Source organism: Bufo bufo, chromosome 3, assembly GCF_905171765.1.
Source record: "Bufo bufo chromosome 3, aBufBuf1.1, whole genome shotgun sequence".
In the NCBI taxonomy this organism is placed as follows: Eukaryota; Metazoa; Chordata; class Amphibia; order Anura; family Bufonidae; genus Bufo; species Bufo bufo.
In genome coordinates this window covers 250,709,593-250,733,459 of record NC_053391.1, presented here as the reverse complement: position 1 = coordinate 250,733,459, position 23,867 = coordinate 250,709,593, and the positions used below count along the sequence as shown (strand labels likewise).

General features: G+C 45.0%; 1 protein-coding gene across 1 annotated transcript in view; it reads right to left on the bottom strand.

The window, feature by feature from the left end:
- The window catches only part of SLC6A17 (solute carrier family 6 member 17), a 49,448-nt gene extending 31,476 nt beyond the window's left edge, over positions 1-17,972 (bottom strand). The window contains exon 1 of the mRNA XM_040422197.1: positions 17,693-17,972. Coding sequence (XP_040278131.1) covers positions 17,693-17,972 — 280 coding nt within the window. The remainder of the gene's footprint in view (positions 1-17,692) is intronic.
- Between the last annotated feature and the right edge of the window lie 5,895 nt (positions 17,973-23,867).

Genomic DNA, 23,867 nt, shown 5'->3' with positions numbered 1-23,867 from the left:
TCTTCACATTTGACACTTACGGTATAAAGGAATATAGTCTAATGTAGAATTGCAGTGATCCCTGTCCCAGATATTGCTTTGGCAGCCATGTGGTTTAATCCCTGATGTTAGAAGAGCACGGCAGCTTGCCCCCGTATTTAATGCTATCTCCCCCAAGAACATACTGCAGCTACTGCAAGCTACAATGCAGTATTAAGATCGATCTCTGTCTGACATCTACCCCAGTGGCTATAGTCCTAGAGATGTCAGTGCGTACTGCGGCCATTGGTGATTGTGAAGTTTAGACTTCTGATCATATAAATTACCATGCTTGTCTTCTGTCCCAGGAACTCTGATGTTGATGTTCTTAGGGTTGTTTCCATCCCAAAATTTTGATTCGGTTTCGATACCATAAAAAAGTATTGCGATACTCGACACCACACAAATAAAATAAAACACCAAAAAAGCCACTTGCATTTCGCATTTTATGGAACGTCCAGCCCATAAAAGAACAGTCCTATCCTATTTTTGGGGGGGACAAAAATAGGATACCGCATAGGCGTTTACCGCATAGGAGATGTTTTTTAATGTTTTAATAGTTTGGACTTTTTGGACGTGGCGATATGTAATATTTTATTTATTTATTGTTTATATATTTTATATGTAAAATTGGGAAAGGGGGCGAATTATACTTAATATTTTGGTGTGTTTTTTTTACAGTTTATTTAATAGCTATTTCCCCCCTTAGAGGCTAGAACCTGGGATCTTTAAATCCCTTGTCCTATTCGCCCTAATAGAGCTCTGTTAGGGTGATTAGGACTTCACACTCTCCCTGCTGCCCTGTGCATAGTACACACAGCAGCAGGGAGCGGACCATGGCAGATCAGAAGCTGCCACTGCCACCAATGAGAGGAGGTGAGGGGACTCTAATGCCACCAATGTTTTTAATACCGGGGGGGGGGGGGATGCTCACTGCACCACCAATGATAATTAATGTTTAATATACAAATACAGCTGGCGGCAGAAACACATTGCCGGCACCCGACCTCTGACAGGGCGCTGCGATCAGCGGCAGTTAACCCCTCAGGGGTTAATTGCAGCGGATCGCAGCACCCCGTCAGAGGCAGGGTGTCGGCAATGTGTTTCTGCCGCCGCCTGCATTTGTAATGTATTAAATGTATGGTGGCGCAGTGGCCACAGCCCCTTCCCTCCTCCGCGATCTCATTGGAGGCAGCAGCAGCACAGGGGGAGGGAGAGACTGCTTCTGTCTCCCCTGTGCTACTGAGGGAACATGGCGCACGCTGAGAGCAGCGCGATCCATATTCTCTAATACTGGGCTGTGCAGTAGCACAGCCTAGTATCGATAAAAGACAAATCCTGGTATCGTATCGATACCGGGCTAAAAGTATTGATTGGGTATCGAAAGTTCAATACCCGAAACAACCCTAGATGTTCTGAAGTTATAGATGTGTGTTGTAAATCATGAATGAATAGAATATGTGCTGTGTACTGTATGTTTCGTTGGTGAAGGAGAATGTAAGTACTTAAAGTTAAAAGTTTTTGATACATGCAGCATGTTGGTTATGATATACTTTAGAATTGGGTCAAAGAATATCCACATGGTAAAAGAGGAGTTCATTGTCACATTTGGTATTGTCTGCACATTATTTTTCATTTTTGTAAAGTAAAGGTTTTATGAGTTCTATTTTTACAGCTCTACTTAGTGGACGTCAAGAAAGCCTAAGTAATTGAGTATTCTATTGATTATTTTTTACAATTAATCAATTAATCTAATAAGAAAACCTTCTAAGGCTACTTTCACACTTGCGGCAGTGATCCGGCAAGCAGTTCCGTCGACGGAACTGCCTGCCAGATCAGGCAATCTGCATGCAAACGGACAGCATATGTAGACGGATCCGGATCGGTCTCACAAATGCATTGCAAGTACGGATCCGTCTGTCTGTTTGTCATACAGACAAACAGATCCGTTCCTATTTGTTTTCACATTTTTACCAGTCTGCGCATGGACAGATCCAGCATTGCGGTATTTTGAATGCCGGATCCGGCACTAATACATTCCTATGGAAAAAAATGCAAGTGTTCCGGATTTTTGGCCGGAGATAAAACCGTAGCATGCTGCGGTATTATCTCCGTCCTGAACAGTCAAAAAGACTGAACTGAAGACATCCTGAACGGATTGCTCTCCATTCAGAATGCATTAGGATAAAACTGATCAGTTCATTTCTGGTATAGAGCCCCTAGGACGGAACTCTATGCCAGAAAAGAAAAACGCTAGTGTGAAAGTACCCTTAAAATAACGTATTGCTTTATAAAAATGTCCCCCTTTCCCAGTGCCTCCTATGCCATCCACCATGTCCCTCACTCCCCCAGTGATATCAGATCAGCAGCCCCTCCATGCCATGTCCCCCAGTGCCCCTATGATGGCACTGCCTTCAGCCCCTCCATGCCATCCAGATTGCCATGATGTCCCCCTTCCCCAGTGCCTCCTATGCCATACACCATGTCCCCCAGTGCCATCAGATCAGCAGCAGCGCCTTCATGCCATGTCCCCCAGTGCCCCCATGATGGCACTGCCATCAGTCCCTCCATCCAGATTGCATTGATGTCCCCCTTCCCCAGTGCCTCCATGCCATCCACCATGTCCCCCACTCCCCCAGATTAGCCTCTCCATGTGCCAAATCACAGGTGCCCCCATTAACCCCTCTCCCCCCGCCAATAATGTTATACATGCCAAATCACAGATGCCCCCCCTGCCAATAACTTTATACATGCCAAATCAAAGGTGCCCCCATTTCCCTATGCCAAATCACAGGTGCCCCCATTTCCCCCATCCCATGCCAAATCACAGGTGCCACCATTTCCGCCCCCCTCCCCCGCTGCTGCCTCTGCTAACTTTATACTTACCTTTCAGTGCAGAGTTCACCGGAGTCTGTAGAAGACGCGTCTTTATCCCAGCATGCACTAGGGACCTGATGTCACACAGAGTCAGCCAGCGCGCAGACTATGTGTGAACGCTAGGTCCTGCAGCACGGTGCCGACGGGAGGCCACGGAGCGGTGAGTTAGAAGCTTCATTTCACTCACGCTCCGTGGTCTTGCGATTTAAACGAATCCTCGATGCAGAAAAACTGGGGGCAATTTTTTTGTGTCCGTCGGAATTGCTCCTCCTTTTCGGATTTTAGGGAGAAAGCTACTGATTTGGAGTTGAGATTTCTCCGGCGTGGTTATTCCCAGAGGCTGGTGTCCTCGGCGTACCAGCATGCTGCATCTTGTACGCGGGAATTCCTTCTTAATCCTAGGACGGGAGAGGATGCTGAAGAACAGACTCGCTTAATTGCGACATTTGATGCTGCCAATGGCCCGGTGATGGACATTCTACATAAACATTGGGGCATTCTCCAGATGGACAAGGATGTGGGACACCTTTTACGTTTCGTAGAGGCCGCAATTTGAAGGACCGACTTTTTCAAACCCCACGTTGAGGCAGCTGGCTGGAGGGCTCAATAGCAGGCACAGTCCGTTGCAGCAGTTGTATTGCATGCATCTCCATAAAAACAAGGAAAGTATTTGTCAGCACAGTTACATCCAAGTCCTACAGTATCAGATCCTTTGTGAACTGTAGGTCGTTTGGATTGGTGTATCTGGCCACCTGTAAATGCGTGTTTAAAACCATCCGCAAATTCCAAACGCAGGATTGGGGAACACCTTAATGACATTTTTGGGGAACACCTTAATGACACAAGGAGGCGGACACCCCAATTGCACATCATGTCTATGCGCTACATGCAGGTGATGTCCGTGCGGTTACCTTCCATGGGGTAGAAGTGATTAGACCATCAACCAAAGGAGGTGATCTCGACCAGATGGTTCTCCAAAAGGAGGCCCAGTGGACGTTGAGGCTGGGCACTGTCCGACCACAGGGATTGAATGATCACATTTCATTCACCTGCTTTATTGAATAGCCATTATGCAGCTCTCTCTTTGAATAGAGTGAATCTCTTGGTTGAAGGGGTCTGGCTGGTCATTTTCATATAGCTATGTTGTACCGTGTTCCTGCTTAACATTTGTCCTGTTGGCATACTTTTTGTCAGCTTCTGTTTGCACTTTGCTAATGTTTTCAGCAGTTGACCCCGGTTTTGAAATTTTCTTGGGGTTGCTCCTGCTGTATAAGTATACACTCGGTTTGTCATTTTGATTAATTGTGCAGTGCCCTGCACTTTTTATATCATTTATGAGTGTTACTTTCTTCTTTTTATTCTGATTTTGTCACATTGTTGCACTTAGCACCTGCAGGTTTCATATACGGTAGCTGTTTTGCAGCTTTCCTGACAGGTTCAGTGTCTAGCGCACATACAATGTTACTGTTTACATTGATTAGGGTCTCTGTCATCAGGGCACGTTTGATTATAGCCACAGGTCATCGGGTGTTTTTTTATTTATTTATCCCCCACTCATTGGTCCCTTCCTTTCCTTGCAGGTACCTGTATTAATGCCATCCCTTTCTATTTATATGGGGCAGGTGACACTTCTAGGCATGGGGGCAGCGCTGCTGGGCGGGCTCTTTGCTGTTATGGCGCCTCCTGAGCAGTGCTGCTGGCTCGCGCGTCACCGTTGGGCCCTTCCCTTTTGGGGCAGAGCTTAGCGCTGCTAGCTCACGTGTCATCATTAACCCCTCCCCTTGGGGCGGAGCATATCCTTTAAAAAACCGGCGCGTCGAGCGGCCGCTTCACGGCCGGAGGGCTGTCACCTTCAGTGTGGCAGATGCACCTACTAGCTACCTAACCTACCAGCGCATTCTATGTACTCCTGATGATTTGCTACCAATGAAACGCGTCGAGTATGACGCTTTAGATGTAGGTTATTAGTTCCTAATAGGCACCTCAGGGTGTTTTTACTAGTGTTATGCTGTGCTGCACTGCACCGGGCATTTATGGTGTATGTACGCCGCACATGCATTGCTAAGTTACTGGCTCACATTAGGCAACCTGGGACTTTGCTTGCCCCTTAACTAGTGAGCCATGTACACCCTGCTCTTGGGGTGATATTCAGCAGTCTGGCAGTGACACCCGGTTATGAATGTTCGAACTGAACATCCGGATGTCACGCTTTTCGTCTTCTGGACTGCTGAGATATCCCCTTCAGTTTCCAACTAATTGCCCACATTGGGATATTTGCACCTGATCTGATTATCCAAGACCTCTGTGTTTACAGTCCTCTGGATATCTCAGATATAGGTCCTCAATCCTCAAACTCAGGCTTGGGGTATCCTTTCCCCCTAGTGTGTTACACACTGTTTTAATAAACAATTAATAAAGGTTAATTTTTTGTATAGCGTTCCTCCACTGTCAGTGAGACACTTTATGTAGTTACGCAAACACAAAAAAACATTTTTTTCAGCCCATGATTTTTTTTTATATCTCTTCATTGCTATTTTGTATATGATTTCTCAAGGGATGGCTGAAATTCTTGCTGGCGGAATTGATAAGGAAGAATGGGACAGTGAGGCAAAGCTTGTCTTTTCAGAAGCTCAGTTACCCAGCACTAGTACCTCCGTTACGGGGGCTTTCAAAGAATATGAAGGGGGCTGGTAGAAAAACCAGACCCTATAGACCTATCTGAGCAACAAAATCGTTCCAAGAGGTGTTAGGATCCCACTAACCCCTGCTGCACGCTTGAGATTGCCTGAATTCATCAAAAAGTGGGAAGCTGAATCCATAGAGTCTTCCCTCAGGCTGATGGTTCTCATGTTGGAGGGTGAAAAGTCCCTCTTTGAGAAGAACACGACCATTTTGCAGGAGCAGATTGAAGCTGCCAAAAAGTTTTCCACACAAGCCGATTTTCCTAAAAAGGAACAAGCACTAGAGCAGGCCATTCAAAGGTATACTGCACAGCTGAAGGACAGAAAACACTCCCAATATCTGTGTGATACTGCTGATTTTAGAGAAGGGCGTTTGTTCGATTATAAAACAAAACAAATCAGGGTCCTTGAGGGCAAGGAAGGAACAGTAGCAATGTGCCCCCCCCCCCCCCCATTCCCTGTCCTAGTGATGGTGCTTCAGATGAACTACAAATCATCAATTTATCTGACAGGGTTCTTACGAGTGCGGAATTGAATGTCCTTATAGGGAGTCTTTCACCTAAAATGATCATCATACACCACAATCATGATATCCATTACATTCCCCATATTATATTCTTACCTTTCATATTGCTGTCCATCGCCTATTTTTTCTTAAAAACGCTTTTATTCCATATGCTAATTAGGTTCTGAAGGTGCCCAGGGGAGGCGTTTATGCGGCCGGTGCCCATGCCCCACGGCGCTGTTCAAATCAAACCCCTCCCCTTTCACCCCTCTGGCATGCCCTAGGTACTTCAGATTCCATCCTCCCGTCATTGACAAATCCAGCGCCTGCGCGGTTCAACATAATCCTCGCGCCTGTGCACTCCATTACCCACTAGGGCAGAGGCAGCAGAGCGTTTAATGCGCATTTCCTGCTGCTCTATGAAATTGTCTGCCTACCTTTAAGTCTTCTGAAATAATGACCCCTAAATCCCTTTCCTCACATACTGAGGTTAGGACTGTATCACTGATTTTATATTCTGCTCTTGGGTTTTTACGCCCCAGGTGCATTATCTTGCACTTATCAACATTACATTTTAGTTGCCAAATTTTTGACTATTCCTCTAGTTTTCCTAAATCCTTTTCCATTTGTTGTATCCCTCCAGGAACATCAACCCTGTTACAAATCTTTGTGTCATCAGCAAAAAGACACACCTTACCATCGAGGCCTTCTGCAATTTCGCTGATAAAGATATTAAACAATATGGGTCCCAGAACAGATCCCTGAGGTACACCACTGGTAACAAGACCTTGGTCTAAATATACTCCATTGACTACAACCCTCTGTTGTCTGTCCCTCAGCCACTGCGTAATCTATTCAACAATATGGGAGTCCAAGCTCAAAGACTGTGATTTATTGATAAGCCTTGATAAGATGTGGGACAGTATCAAAAGCCTTACTAAAGTCTAGATAAGCGATGTCTACTGCACCTCCGCCATCTATTATTTTAGTCACCCAATCAAAAAAAAATCTATAAGATTTGCTGTTTTTCATCTTTCAATCCATGGGATTTTAGATGTTCCACAATCTTCTCCTTAAGTATGGTTTCCATTAATTTCCCCACTATTGATGTCAGGCCTACTGGCCTATAGTTGCCCGATTCCTCCCTACTACCTTTCTTGTGAATGAGCACAACATTTGCTCATTTCCAATCTTCTGGGACGACTCCTGTTACCAGTGATTGGTTAAATAAATCTGTGAGGAATTTGGTGGACCTCCTGCAGGAGAGTGAACGTACTCCTGGGCAGGGTCCCTTTACCACTCTCAAAAAACGATCTCACCTCAATCCGACAATTAGTGACACCACACCCATGGACGTCTTTTTAAAAGTGGTTGTAGATTAACTAAAATCGTTGGAGGGTAGGTGATACAGGAATAATAATCTCACGAGGGATGAGCTAAATGGTCTGCTGTCACTTGAGAAGGACACGTCTATTGTTATAAAGGCAGCCGACAAAGGGGGCAATATAGTGGTCCTGGGGTGTGATCAGTACCTCAGGATGTGCCTGGATATTCTGAAAGATCAGGATTGTTATGGCATTCTGCCAGCTAATCCTAAGGGGGAATATCTTAAGGAATTGAGGGACATTTTATCATCAGCATTGTCCTCAAATCTAATTAATAAAACTGAGTTCCAGGTGCTGTTACCCACTCACCCCCAGCTGGCTTGCTTTTATAGCCTGCTCAAAGTCCATAAGGGGCTGCATCCCTTAAAGGGTAGGCCGATTGTGTCCGGCACCAATAGTCTCACCCAGCAGATCAGCAATTATGTAGATATCATCCTCAGACCTTTTGTCCTGTCCCTCCCCTCCTACGTTATGGACTCTATGGAGAACAAGTTGGATAGCCTCTACGTAGACGAAAATACCTTGCTGGCCAGTCTTGACGTGGAGGCCCTCTATAGTTCCATTCCCCATAGTGAAGTGTTTGAGGCTGTCTATTTCTTTTTAAAAGAACGAGGCAATGCATTTGATGACCACAACCGTTTTGTTCTTCATCTCCTAGAATTCATTTTGCACCATAATGTTTTCCTATTTGATCGCCGTTTTTACCACCAGCTCAGGGGCGTTGCCATGGGGAGTCCATGTGCTCCGTCTTACACCAATCTGTACATGGGCTGGTGGGAGAGAACGGTGGTGGTTGGGGATGAGTTTGCGGTGTGGTCCCCTTTCATCATATTGTGGCTTGGATATATAGATGATGTGATCATATTTTGGAATGGCACCAAGGACGATTTCAGTAAGGGCTCGTTCACTCGACCGTGCCTTTTTTTTGCGGTCCGCAAATTGCGGATCCGCAAAAAATGGATGCCGCCCGTGTGCCTTCCGCAATTTGCGAAACGGAACAGGAGGTCATTATAGAAGTGGCTATTCTTGTCTGCAAAACGGACAAGAATAGGACATGCCTCATAATTTTTGCGGGGGCACGGAACGGAGCAACGGATGCGGACAGCACACAGAGCGATTGAAATGAATGGTTCCGTATACGGAACGCAGAAAACGGCCCGTATACGGAACGCAAAATACGTAAACGAGGCCTAAGTTTGTGAAGGCCCTTAATGTTAACAATTGCGACCTGTTTTTCACTTCTGAGATCGATCTGGTGCAGATCACATTTGTCACAGGAAGTGTCTGTGTATAAATAGGTGAATAACTATGTTCATGTGTGTGGAATGTGTATCTAATATATAAAGCTGACGGTATGTATATATATATATATATATATATATATATATGTGTATGTATGTATGTCTGCTAAAGGAATCTGCACCGTTGCATTTACAATCACAAAATTTGGCACACAGGTACATCAGGTGTCCGGGAAGGTTTCTCAGCTCTCTAGGACATACCATTCCCAAGATATTCCCCAAAAATGCATTAGCCAATAGAAGCTTGGTCACATGACCCTTATCAGCCAATAGAAGCTCGCAGGTGCTCCAATCTCCACATACACAGTTTTACTCCAGGTTTCCATAACAACCCAGCCATTTATCTTCACTGCTGTAGAAGAGCTTTAAAGGAAATCTGTCACAGGATAATCGCTATTGAAGTAAATCCATGGCCTAAAAGCACTTAGTACCTTATTTTAAAGTATGCCTTTGTTCCAGCAATAGATGCTTTTATCCTCTGAAAATCCAGTTTATTTGGTATGCAAATGAGCCAGTAAGGTGCCCAGAGGGGCGTCACTCTTGCTGGAAGGAGCCCAGACACGCCACCCTGCCACAATGTGTCCACCTTTAAAAGACTTAAAACCCCGCCCCAAGTCTTGGTAAGCCACGCCCCTGATCCAGTTAGGCCACGCACCCTCCCACTCCTGAGCCGACGCGGATTGAAAAAATGAAGGTAAAAACCAACTTCTGTCAGCTGCAGGGGTGGCTGGAGGGTGACTCTCTCTGCAGATTACACTCAGACAGTACAGTGCTGCTGTCTTAGAGTGAGATGTTCAAAAGGACATGCCCCTAATTCGGTTAGGCCACGCCCCCTCCCACTCCTCAGCCGACAGATTGAAAAAATGAAGTTAAAGGGGTTATCCCACTTTGCATTTTCATACTTACCTGCTGCCTGCGTGCCGTTCACTTCCTGGATTCTGGCTGGGGGCGGGCTTCATCTTGATTGAAGTCTTCTCCCGGCCGGGCCGCGCGTTGGACTGAACGCTCTGTACTATTCTGGCCAGGAAGAAGTCACCATCGCGCATGTGCGGTGGTGTGCGCGTTCAGGACAGCGAGCGGCCCGGCCGGGAGAAAAGAAGGAGTCTTCTGCGCAAGCGCAGCCACCGGGATTTCGGAGAAGAGCGGTGGCCATAACCAGGGGAGACCGAATGACAACAATGAGGTAAGTGGGGATGAATTTTCTCGTAAACGGTGGGAATGGGTTAATCAAATATATTTACAAAAATGATCACTGTCAAATCATTAACAGATTTAACAGTGATCATTATGATGGGATAACCCCTTTAAGAATCAACTCCTAGGTCCCGCTAAGCCACGCCCAGAACTGGTTAGGCCACGCCCCTACCACTCCTCAGACAACAGGGATTGAAAAAATGAAGGTAAAAATCAACTTCTGTCAGCTGCAGAGGTGGGAGGGAGGGTGACTTTCTCCAGTGCTGCGATCTTAGAGTGAGCTGTTCAAAAGGACACGCCCCCGATCCAGTAAAGGAGGGTGTGCCCCTGTGGAGGTCACTGTCAAGGGAGTGGTATGCTGTGAAAGTCACTGTTAAAGGGGAAGGCTGCTGTAATGCTGTAAAGGTCAAAGTTAAGGGGGTGGGCTGCTGTGGAGGTCCAATTTTAAGGGACGGGGCACTGTGGGGGGGTCACTGTTTTGGGAGCGGGGTGCTGTCGATGTTATAATGGATAGTACTGATATCTTTTAACGAGACACACAAACATTAAATGAAATAGATTAAATATACCCGAGCGAAGCCGGGTCCTTCAGCTAGTATTAGATATATATATATAAATATACATTCTTCCTTCCTGCTCCCTGACCAACCTGGCCATCGCTGTCAGTGAGCTCTTCTCCTGTACTCCCGGTCTGCTGTGTGATTAACCAGCCGCCGGGAGTGATGCTTGTGTGAGCGGTAAGCTCTCACTACAGGCAATGCTATTACTGTCCCTAGGTACAGTAGAGGAGCTTCCCCCTGCCTCCCTGCTCATTGCCGGCTTCTTGTAATTACACCTGCTAACCATTACAATATCGACAGTGAGCAGGTAAACAATAAGGGAAGGCTGCACTGGCATGGCGCGTGACCTTCTCTTCAACCAGCTTCTCAGCGGTATTGACAGGTGTCGGACCCCCGCTGATCTGATATATCCTGGGTCAAATATCTCAGAAAAACCTTTAGGGTCCATTCACACGTCCGTTGTTTCTTTCCTGATCTGTTCCGTTTTTTGCGGAACAGATCTGGACCCATTCATTTTCAATGGGTCCTGAAAAAAAACGGACAGCTCAATGTCTGATTTTTTTTCAGGACCCATTGAAAATGAATGGGTCCAGATCTGGTCCAGATCTGTTCCGCAAAAAACGGAACAGATCAGGAAAGAAACAACGGACGTGTGAATGGACCCTCTGGACCCAGTCATTTTCAATGGGTCCTGAAAAAAAACGGACAGCTCAATGTCAGATTTTTTTTCAGGACCCATTGAAAATGAATGGGTCCAGATCTGGTCCAGATCGGTTCAGCAAAAAACGGAACAGATCAGGAAAGAAACAACGGACGTGTGAATGGACCCTTAGGCTGAGTTTAACACGGGCGAGTATTCCACGAGGATGCGATGCGCGAGTTGAACACATTGCACCCCCACTGAATCACGACCCATTCATTTCTATGGGGCTGTTCACATGAGCGGTGATTTTCACGCATCACTTGTGCATTGCGTAAAAAATCGCAGCATGCTCTATATTCTGCGTTTTTCACGCAACGCAGGCCCCACAGAAGTGAATGGGGTTGCGTGAAAATCGCAAGCATCGGCAAGCAAGTGCGGATGTGGTGCGATTTTCACGCACGGTTGCTAGGAGACGATTGGGATGGAGACCCGATCATTATTATTTTCCCTTATAACATGGTTATAAGGAAAAAATAATAGCATTCTGAATACAGAATGCATAGTAAAATAGTGCTGGAGGGGTTAAAAAATAATTTAACTCACCTTAATCCACTTGATCGCGCAGCCGGCATCTCCTTCTGTCTTCATCTTAGCTGTGTGGAGGAACAGAACCTGTGGTGACGTCACTCCGGTCATCACATGATCTTTTACCATGGTGATGGACCATGTGATGACCAAAGTGACGTCACCACAGGACGTTCCTCCACACAGCTAAGATGAAGACAGAAGGAGATGCCGGCTGCGCGATCAAGTGGATTAAGGTGAGTTAAATTATTATTATTATTTTTTTAACCCCTCCAGCGCTGTTTTACTATGCATTCTGTATTCAGAATGCTATTATTTTCCCTTATAACCACGTTATAAGGGAAAATAATACAATCTACAGAACACCGATCCCAAGCCCGAACTTCTGTGAAGAAGTTCGGGTTTGGGTACCAAACATGCACGATTTTTCTCACGCGCGTGCAAAACGCATTACAATGTTTTGCACTCGCGCGGAAAAATCGCGCGTGTTCCCGCAACGCACCCGCACCTTTTCCCGCAACGCCCGTGTGAACTCAGCCTTAGAATCCACTACTTTGCCACTATATTTCATGTTAAACTTTGTTTATGCCACCTTCTAGTACAGTATATGTTCAGAGCATATGGTAAAAATATATAGGCTAGATGTATAAGCCTAATAAACACAAGTGTATGCTATAATATATACATACATTACATATGTTAAAACAACATATAACTGACTATACTTGACAATAAAAAAAAATAAAAAAACTCTTTTGGCTTACATGGGGTCCACAGACGTGTACCGACAAACCTGGCATATATGTAATTCCCAGTGTAACTAAGTGTAAAAAAAGGCTGCATAGTAAAAATGCTTTCAAAAATAGAAGCGTTAATATATTATTTTTTTTATTTAACAAAATGCAAAGTGAATGAACAAAAGCAAAATTTAAATCCAATCAATATTTGGTGTGACCACTTTGCAAAACAGCATTTATTATTCTCGTAGAACAGTTTTTGCAGTGAGGATTTTCCAAACATCTTGGAGAACTAAACACAGATCTTCTATGGATGTAGGCTTTCTAAAGTCCTTCTGTCTCTTCATGTAATCCCAGGCAGACTTGACAATGTTGAGATGAATGCTCTGTGGGGCCATATCATTACTTCCAGGACTCCTTGTTCTTCTTTAGGCCTCATGCACACGACCGTTGTGTGCATCCGTGTCCGTTGTTCCGTTTTCCGTGATTTTCTACGGACCCATTGACTTTCAATGGGTCCGTTGAAAACTCTGAAAATGCACCGTTGTACATCCGCGTCCGTGATCCGTGTTTCCTGTCCGTCAAAAAAATATGACCTGTCCTATTTTTTGGACTGACAACGGTTCACGGACCCATTCAAGTCAATGGGTCCGTGAAAAAACACGGATGCACACAAGATTGTCATCCGCGTCCGTCATCCGTGTCCGTAGGCTACTTTCACACAGACGGATCCGCTGATCCGTCTGCATAAAAGCTTTTTAGATCTGAGTTTTCACTTCGTGAAAACTCAGATCCGACAGTATATTCTAACACAGAGGCGTTCCCATAGTGATGGGGACGCTTCAAGTTAGAATATACTACGAACTGTGTGCATGACTGCCCCCTGCTGCCTGGCAGCACCCGATCTCTTACAGGGGGCTGTGATCCGCACAATTAACCCCTCAGGTGCCGCACCTGAGGGGTTAATTGTGCATATCATAGCCCCCTGTAAGAGATCAGGTACTGCCAGGCAGGAGGGGGCAGACCCACTCCCTCCCCAGTTTTAAATTCATTGGTGGCCAGTGCGGCCCCCCTCTCTCCCTCCCCAGTATTATATTCATTGGTGGCCAATGCGGCCTCCCCTCTCCCCCCCCAATTAAAATCACCTTCCCCCATCATTGGTGGCCAGTGCGGCCTCCCCTCCCCCCCCCTAATTAAAATCACCTTCCCCCATCATTGGTGGCCAGTGCGGCCTCCCCTCTCCCCCCCCCCCTAATTAAAATCACCTTCCCCCATCATTGGTGGCAGCGGAGAGTTCTGATCGGAGTCCCAGTTTAATCGCTGGGGCTCTGATCGGTTACCATGGCAGCCAAGACGCTACTGCAGTCCTGGCTGCCATGGTTACTTAGCAATAGAAGCATTATACTTACCTGCGATGTCTGTGACCGGCCGGGCGCTCCTCCTACTGGTAAGTGACAGGTCTGTGCTATAAGCAATGCGCCGCACAGATGTGTCACTTACCAGTAGGAGGAGCGCCCGGCCGGTCACAGACATCGCAGGTAAGTATAATGCTTCTATTGCTAAGTAACCATGGCAGCCAGGACTGCAGTAGCGTCTTGGCTGCCATGGTAACCGATCGGAGCCCCAGCGATTAAACTGGGACTCCGATCAGAATTCTCCGCTGCCACCAATGATGGGGGAAGGTGATTTTAATTAGGGGGGGGGGAGAGGAGAGGCCGCACTGGCCACCAATGATGGGGGAAGGTGATTTTAATTAGGGGGGGGGGGAAGAGGGGAGGCCGCACTGGCCACCAATGAGTTAAATACTGGGGAGGGAGGGGGGCCGCACTGGCCACCAATGAGTTAAATACAGGGGAGGGAGGGGGAGCCGCACTGGCCACCAATGAGTTAAATACAGGGGAGTGAGGGGGGGCCGCACTGGCCACCAAAAAAATTTAAAACTGGGGAGGGAGGGGGTCTGCCCCCTCCTGCCTGGTAGCACCTGATCTCTTACAGGGGGCTATGATACGCACAATTAACCCCTCAGGTCCGTCACCTGAGGGGTTAATTGTGCAGATCACAGCCCCCTGTAAGAGATCGGGTGCTGCCAGGCAGCAGGGGGCTGTTATGTCTACAGTTCTTTGTATATTCTAACTTGAAGCGTCCCTATCACCATGGGAACGCCTCTGTGTTAGAATATACTGTCGGATCTGAGTTTCACAATCTAACTCAAATCCGATGGTATATTCTAACATAGAGGCGTTCCCATGGTGATGGGGACGCTTCAAGTTAAAATATACCATCGGATTGGAGAAAACTCCGATCCGATGGTATAATAGGGACTCCTGACTTTACATTGAAAGTCAATGGGGGACGGATCCGTTTGCAATTGCACCATATTGTGTCAACGTCAAACGGATCCGTCCCCATTGACTTGCATTGTAAGTCAGGACGGATCCGTTTGGCTCCGCACGGCCAGGCGGACACCAAAATGACTTTTTCCTTCATGTCCGTGGATCCTCCAAAAATCAAGGAAGACCCACGGAAGAAAAAACGGTCACGGATCACGTAACAACGGAAATCCGTTTTGCGGACCGCAAAAAAAAACAGTCGTGTGCATGAGGCCTAACACTGAAGATAATTCTCAGTGACATTGGCTGTATGTTTGGGGGTTAGTCCTGTGCAGAATAAACGAGGTTGTCCATGATGGTTCTGTATTATGGGTAAGTATCTGCCTGTATTTCTCAGCATTCAGGACATCATTAATCCTGACCAAATACCCAACTCCATTTGCTAAAATGCAGCCCCAAACTTGCAAGGAACCTCCATCATGCTTCACTGTTGCCCGCAGACACCTTATATTGTACAGCTCTCCAGCCCTTCTGTTAACAAACTGCCTTCTGTTGCAGAAAAATATTAAAAAAATTGTGACTCATCAGTCCAGAGAACCTGCTGCCATTTTTCTGCACCCCAGTTCCTATGTTTTCATGCGCAGTTGAGCTGCTTGGCCTTGTTTTCACATCAAAGTTATAGCCTTTTGGCTGCAAATCCTCCAGGAAAACCACTTGTCGCCGTATTATTCTGAAAATAGATGGGTATACCTGGGTCCCACTGGTTTCTGCCGGTTCTGGGCTGATGGTATCTTTCAAGTTCGGGGCTGCGTTTCAGCAAATGGAGTTGCCAAGCAGCAGAAAATACAAAAAGAAGATTAAAAAAAGGTGTGTGTGGGGGAAGGGGGTTATGCATACAGTTGGATTGCCATTGCACAGCTTATAATGTTGTGCAGCAGGGCACATGATCCACAGCAGACTCAAAAGAATATCCGATCCTGTCATGTATGACATCACCCAGGTCTGGGTCCAACTAGAAGTATACATAGATACTGACCTAAATGGAACTGAGGTGGTTGAGGCACTGAAATGCACAGTCCATTGCTTTTACTTTTTTATTTATATATATTTTATTGGATAATAAAATATAAATAAAAAGATTTAATGCACCATCCGAATTCTGATCTTGATTACAGCACCATCACAGTGTTTTTGTAACCAGCAAATGGAGTTGGGGATTTGGTCAAGATTAATGGTGTCCTCAATGCTGAGAAGTACAGGCAGATACTTACCCATCACGGAGGCGTCTGATTTATTTTGGAGAAGAACAAGAACTCAAAACATATAGCCAATGTCATTAAGAACAGGGGCGTAACTAGAAGTGACTGGGCCCCACAGCAAATTTTTGTAAGGGCCCCCCAGCGCGCTTCGCACCTCCCTCCTCCTGTGTAAACCCCACTCCTTTGGTACAGACAAGGGCCGGGGGCACGGGACAGAGGGGCGCAGATAAGGGCCAGGGAGGTGCACACAGGGGCCAGGGGCGCAGACAAAGGCAGGGGGGCACAGATAAGGGCCAGGGCCCAGGGGTACAGACAGTGGCCAGGGAGGCGCAGACAGTGGCTAGAAATGTATGGGCCTCAGCCAGAGCAAATTTATGAATGCCCAGGCAACTTCCCCACAACCCCTCCCTCCTCCCTCAGCAGCGGCTTGTAAGACGCCTACACTCACCACACAACGTTGGACGTCCCACTCACTCAGTAGGTATGCCCCTTAGTGCCCCCAAACAGTAGTTATGCTCCATTATTTCCCCTTCACAGTAGTTATGCTCCCTTATTGCCCCCACACAGTAAAATGCTGTTATTATTCCCCATTAGTGTCCACACTCCACACACTAGTTATGCCCCTTTATTGCCCCACAGAGTAGACATTTTCCATTAGTACCTCACAAAGTAGTTACTAGCTATCAGTACCACACTCTGCGCTGGACTGGGCGCTGGACCGCTGGTGCTGGACCTGACGTGCTGCCGCCTGCCTGCAGCTCCTCCTGTCCTCCTGGTTGTTTTGTCCCGCCTCCTGTCACGTACTCCTGCCGCTCCCTGCTCTGAATCATCAGTATGTGGGCGGGCCTAATACAGACTTCAGGAGACAGTAAGATTAGATCACATCAGCGAGGATTGGACGTAAGGGGGGGGGGGGGATCGGGGTGCCCGGTCCGCCGCTGCTGCTGTGAAGGGGCCCTGAACATTAAGACAAGAATCGATCATAATTAACTATTTAACTAACTTGAAAATAAACTGTCACACACGCTGCCGGGCCCCTTGGCAGCCGCTTCCCCTGCTTCTCCGGTAGTTACGCCACTGATTAAGAACTATCTTCAGCGTAAAGAAGAAGAAGAAGGAGTCCTGGAAGTCATGATATGGTCCTCATAAAGCCCTGATCTCAACATTATTGGGTCTATCTGGGATTACCTGGAAAGACAGAAGTTTTTGAGCAAGCCTACATCCACATAAGATCTGTTGTTAGTTCTCCAAGAGGTATGGAAACCTTCTCTGCAGAGTTCCTTCAAAAACTGCACACGTGTACCTAGAATTGTTGAAGGCAAAGGATGATCATGCCAAATATTGATTTGATTTGGATTTCTCTTTTGTTTATTCACTTTGCATTTCATTGATAAAAAAACAAAACAAATTAACATTTCTAGTTTTAAAAGCATTCTTACTTTTTTCCACACCTGCCTAATTATATATATATATATATATATATATATATATTATTTATTTTTCTTTTTTCTTCTTTGTGTGTGTTACAACAACAGTAAATTGACACACACTGCATATTGTCTAATATATTCTTCTAAATGTAAATGCACCATACTGGCTTTTAATCTCTGCACCTACCTCCACCATTTTTCTGGCACAGATATGGAAATCGCCAAACGTTCCCCAGACCCACAGAGTATCCAATTTGTGCTAATATGTATTGTAGCTTGTTGTTCCATGCTGGTCTGTCTTCTAATTCTGTATCTTCCAGCTCTTTTGCTCTACTCTCCTCACCAGAAACATTAAGAGCGCTCGCCTTGTGATCAATTGGTTCCTCATGGGCCAATAAGTCAGCAACAGATTCTGTGACAGGTTGGTTGCCATGCTCTCGCTGAGACACTTTACTGCTTTTAGGCATTTGGAAAAATGTAGGTTCCAGAAGACCAAGGGAGATGCTGGAGCACGAACGTAATCCAGCCCAAGGAGTTATTTAATACTGGTTTCCATGCAATATTGACCTGAAATAAAGACACAATTAATGGCTTTACAAATTCTGTAGATAATAAACTTTGTGGAAAAAGCTATGATACTGTCTGACATAACTAATGAGTTCTTTGACCTTAAAACAAACAGGGGGGCATTAATCAAGGCAGTCTTTCCCATACGTACGCCAGTCTTGATCCCCGATGCACTGGACAAAGATGCATCTAATTTATTAAGAGGAAGATGCCTCTTAATAAATTAGACGCATTTCGGGCACTCAGTGTGCCAAAAACTCAAAGTTTTGCGAGCCAGGGGATGGCGTAGACTTGAGCTACAACGAACACCAGTTTCCAGCATAAATAATAGTAAATCCTGCCGCCTCTCCCACTAAGCACTTCCCCTTTTCACACCAATTTAGAAAAGTGGCCAGAAGCTCAAAAAGTCCCAAATTATGGTGCAAATATGTGCCATAATTTGCAACTTTTTACAGTCACAATAATGGTGTAAACACATTAATAAATGCCTGTCAGTGTCCAAATAAGTGATAATCTAATAGTTACCCAGAATGCTGTGTACCATGCTTAAAACGTCAATTATCAAAACCTACAGAAGTTTATTCTTGTGCTAAATCTCAAGAGTTGTAGAAGGGAAATTACATTACTGCAGCTCTTCTTGCCTTCCTAAACGATCCATCGGAAAGGCTGCAGACCAGGGTGGATAAAAATCTATGATTTTTTTAAAAAAAAATATTGGATTTTTTTTATTTAAATCAGATTTTTTTTATATAAAATGCTTTTTGAGGAAAATATATTACCATCCAAAGGTTATTCCATCATGAAATATAGATGTTTTTTAATTATGTACAATAAGGCTGTACGTGGACTCCCATATTGTTGAATGGATTAGGCAGTGGCTGACGGACAGACAACAGAGGGTTGTAGTCAATGGAGTATATTCAGACCAAGGTCTTGTTACCAGTGGGGTACCTCAGGGATCTGTTCTGGGACCCATATTGTTTAATATCATTATCAGCGAAATTGCAGAAGGCCTCGATGGTAAGGTGTGTCTTTTTGCTGATGACACAAAGATTTGTAACAGGGTTGATGTTCCTGGAGGGATACACCAAATGGAAAAGGATTTAGGAAAACTAGAGGAATGGTCAAAAATCTGGCAACTAAAATTTAATGTGGATAAGTGCAAAATAATGCACCTTGGGCGTAAAAGCCCAAGAGCAGAATATAAAATCAGTGATACAGTCCTAACCTCAGTATCTGAGAAAAGGGATTTAGGGGTCATTATTTCAGAAGACTTAAAGGTAGGCAGACAATGTCATAGAGCAGCAGGAAATGCTAGCAGAATGCTTGGGTGTATAGGGAGAGGAATTACCAGTAGAAAGAGGGAGGTGCTCATGCCGCTCTACAGAGCACTAGTGAGACCTCATTTGGAGTATTGTGCTCAGTACTGGAGGCCATATCTCCAGAAGGATATTGATACTTTGGAGAGAGTTCAGAGAAGAACTACTAAACTGGTACATGGATTGCAGGATAAAACTTACCAGGAAAGATTAAAGGACCTTAACATGTATAGCTTGGAAGAAAGACGAGACAGAGGGGATATGATAGAAACTTTTAAATACATAAAGGGAATCAACAAGGTAAAAGAGGAGAGAATATTTAAAAGAAGAAAAACTGCTACAAGAGGACAGTTTTAAATTAGAGGGGCAAAGGTTTAAAAGTAATATCAGGAAGTATTACTTTACTGAGAGAGTAGTGGATGCATGGAATAGCCTTCCTGCAGAAGTGGTAGCTGCAAATACAGTGAAGGAGTTTAAGCATGCATGGGATAGGCATAAGGCCATCCTTCATATAAGATAGGGCCAGGGGCTATTCATAGTATTTAGTATATTGGGCAGACTAGATGGGCCAAATGGTTCTTATCTGCCGACACATTCTATGTTTCTATGTTTCTATATGTGTAATTTTTTGGGTAAATAAATTCCATTAATCCATTCACAATGTCATGCTCTTCCAGAGGTTTTTTTAAGATTATTGGGCAGTTTCTCTGCCTACAAGATATTATCATAGATGCTTGTTTTACTTTTGCAGTTCTCAAAACTGAATTTGACTCAGCAGAGATCACATGCCTCTTCTTCACAGCAAAAATGTTATAACATGAACAGAGTTGAGAAAAATACCTTAATCCTAACTTCTACAAACCTATGAATGCAGAATCAACCTAATCAAACTAATATGAAAAGTTGTTATTCTAAAAATCTTCATCTACTTGCATATTATAAGTTATACCAGCAAGAGTTAGTCTTTATGTAGAAAACTATGATTTAAATCATTTTGATTTAAATCAAGTCCACCCTGCTGCAGACAAATGTATGATTTACAGATTGCTGTAGAGGGCAGCCTGTAACCTGTGGGCAGAAAGGCATTCTGGTGAATTCCATTTCGTTCAGTTCAGTTTTGTCCCCATTGACAATGAATGGGGACAAAACTGAAGCGTTTTCATCCGCTATTGAGATCCTATGACGGATATCAATAGTGGAATTGAAAACGCTGGTGTGAAAGTAGCCTAACCCACTTATGGCCCTCTAAATTCCTACCCCAAATACTTGGTAACAAAGAAAGACACTGTAATATCGTTACTATATGCCTCTAGGAGCAATGGGGGTGTTGCTGTTACAGCTAGAGGCTCTGCTCTCTCTGCAACTTCTACGCCCTCTGCACTTTGACAGGGCCAGGCATTAATGATGTTTTCACTGCCTGGCCGATCAAAGTGGAGAGGGTGCGGCAGTTGCAGAGAGAGCAGAGTTTCTAGGAGTAACGGCAATGCCCCTATTTCTCTTAGAGGCTCATTTTCATATATGAAAACATCATTTTTCTCAGCAACGCGGCACAGATAAACATGGGACCAACACAGATGCCTTCAGCTGCCAAGTGCACATGTAACAGGTCAGCCAGTTTTATAGCTACAAACCTGCTGACAGATGCCTTTTAAAATGTTGCTAAATAGTTACATGATTAGGTCCCAGAAATGGTTGCTTATACATTAAATGGAATGCGACTAGAGATAAGAGGGAGGGAAACTCGGGGATACTGGTAGACTGTAAAAAATGCCAAGGAGCGGCTGCTAAAGTAAGTATAATAGGGTGTATACAGGAGAAAAATCAGTGACTCAAATATGGTAAAGCACCCCAATACAGTGGCATAGGTATAAAGGTCACACGGACTGCAATTGCAATTCATCCTTGCCCCAAGTAGAGGGGAGCCCACAGGCCTCCCGCACCACATCATAGACAGAACTGTACAGCTGCACTGTCCTCTGAATGCCTGCCCTGCACTGACTTCTATGGTCAATGCTGGGAGGAAAGAGGAAGTTACAGCCAGTACCCGCTGGAACCCAAGTAGGCAACATTAACCCCTTTACTGCCCAAGAGCAGCATTGAATTAATTCCCTCCAAGTACACTGACATTGAACCCTTCACTTCCCTAGACCATTAGTGATTCTAATATTAACCCCTCCACTGCCTTAGTCCACCAAGGACACAGAGGCTCAAAAAAAAAAAGCAATGCAGCTGAAAGTTACAGCCAGTTTCTATGAAGAGAAATTGTCAAGGGTACCTGGAGGGAGGGGGCTAAGCTGTACTTATGCAACAGGGGCCAGGGCATTTGAGCTTTTAGCTACACTCCTGCTTCCATAAATGACTTCTAAAGCCACATCTTAAAGGGAACCTGTCTAATTAAATATGATATTTGAGCTTCAGTCAGCATGTTATTCAGCAGGAGGAGCTGAGCAGACTGATATGTAGATTTATGGGAAAAGATTCAGCATAACTAGTATTTCATTCATTTAATTTCTGCTTGTTCTGGGCTTTGAAGTCAAGGAGGCGGTCCTATCAGTGATTGACAGTCTTCCCTCTCTGGCTGTGTATACAGAGATAGCTGTCAATCACTGATAGGACCGCCTCCTTGACTTCAAAGCCCAGAATGAGCAGGGATTTAAGTAAATTAAATACAAGTTGTGCTGTATCTTTTGCCAAAAAAGTATATATCAATCAACTCCTGCTCTATAACATGCTGCCTGTAGCTTTCATTGCATTTTCATATAGGTCCCACTACCGACCTGCCCATCATTCCATAAAAATCAAGGCCCAAAAGAGGACTTACAAAACTCCTTAGCAAATTACTCTTTGCTAGGGATACTCAGCTTTACTGAGTTTCTTATATCTCATCAAGCTTCTCCTGGAGGAGATATATACTTTCTGGAGCCTAGTACATACAAATACTTGTGCTGTCACTGGACATGTTCATCTTGGAAAGAAGACTCCTTAGAGATTATCTTATTAACAGACTCCACTAATGAGATATTAATTTCAGCAACACTACAGTGATCTTAGAGTAATTTCACACGTGACAAATTGCATTCGGAAGAACTTTTTTCACCTGTAGAAGCTGAGAAGCTAAAAACTGCACAGCAAAACCACGACACAGACTTGCCATTGAAGTTACCCTAAAGGGAGCAGAGGTCGCAATAACGCCTGTAAAAGCGTCATAGACGATTGTTCAGGCCATTTTACTCCCTGGAAAAAGTCTAAGGCTTACCAATACGCCTTAGACTTTTCACTGCTTTTCATCAGCGTATGGCGGCTGTGAACGGCACAGGCAGCACAGCCATGCTGCCTATGCCCGCAGTAACCAATAGCAAAGCTCCGGACAGCAAGGAGCTTTTCTATTGGTTAGTTTAGGCAGGCGCAGGAGCGATACAGGTTCTGCATCAGGGGAAGACGGCGGGCACTGGAAGGAGGAGGGGCCTGCTCCTGGGGAATGTTTGAATATGGAGTGCCGGGCGCGCTTCACAAGTACCCTGGTGGCGGTGAAGCAAAAGACTGGGCCCGAACATGAAGATAGACTCAGAACAGGGTGACAGCAGCGTGTAACGTAACAATGTGTGTGATGTATGTAGTACAGTGTGTGATCATCACACGCTGCACTACATACATCACACACATGTATACATCAATCACACGCTGCACTACATACATCACACACATGTATACATCAATCACACGCTGCACTACATACATCACACACATGTATACATCAATCACACGCTGCACTACATACATCACACACATGTATACATCAATCTCACGCTGCACTACATACATCACACACATGTATACATCAATCACACGCTGCACTACATACATCACACACATGTATACATCAATCTCACGCTGCACTACATACATCACACACATGTATACATCAATCTCACGCTGCACTACATACATCACACACATGTATACATCAATCACACGCTGCACTACATACATCACACACATGTATACATCAATCACACACTGCACTAAATACATCACACACTGCACTACATACATCACACACATGTATACATCAATCTCACGCTGCACTACATACATCACACACATGTATACATCAATCACACGCTGCACTACATACATCACACACTGCACTACATACATCACACACATGTATACATCAATCACACACTGCACTACATACATCACACACTGCACTACATACATCACACACATGTATACATCAATCACACGCTGCACTCCATACATCACACACATGTATACATCAATCACACGCTGCACTACATACATCACACACATGTATACATCAATCTCACGCTGCACTACTTACATCACACACTGCACTAAATACATCACACACATGTATACATCAATCACACGCTGCACTACATACATCACACACTGCACTACATACATCACACACATGTATACATCAATCACACGCTGCAGTACATACATCAC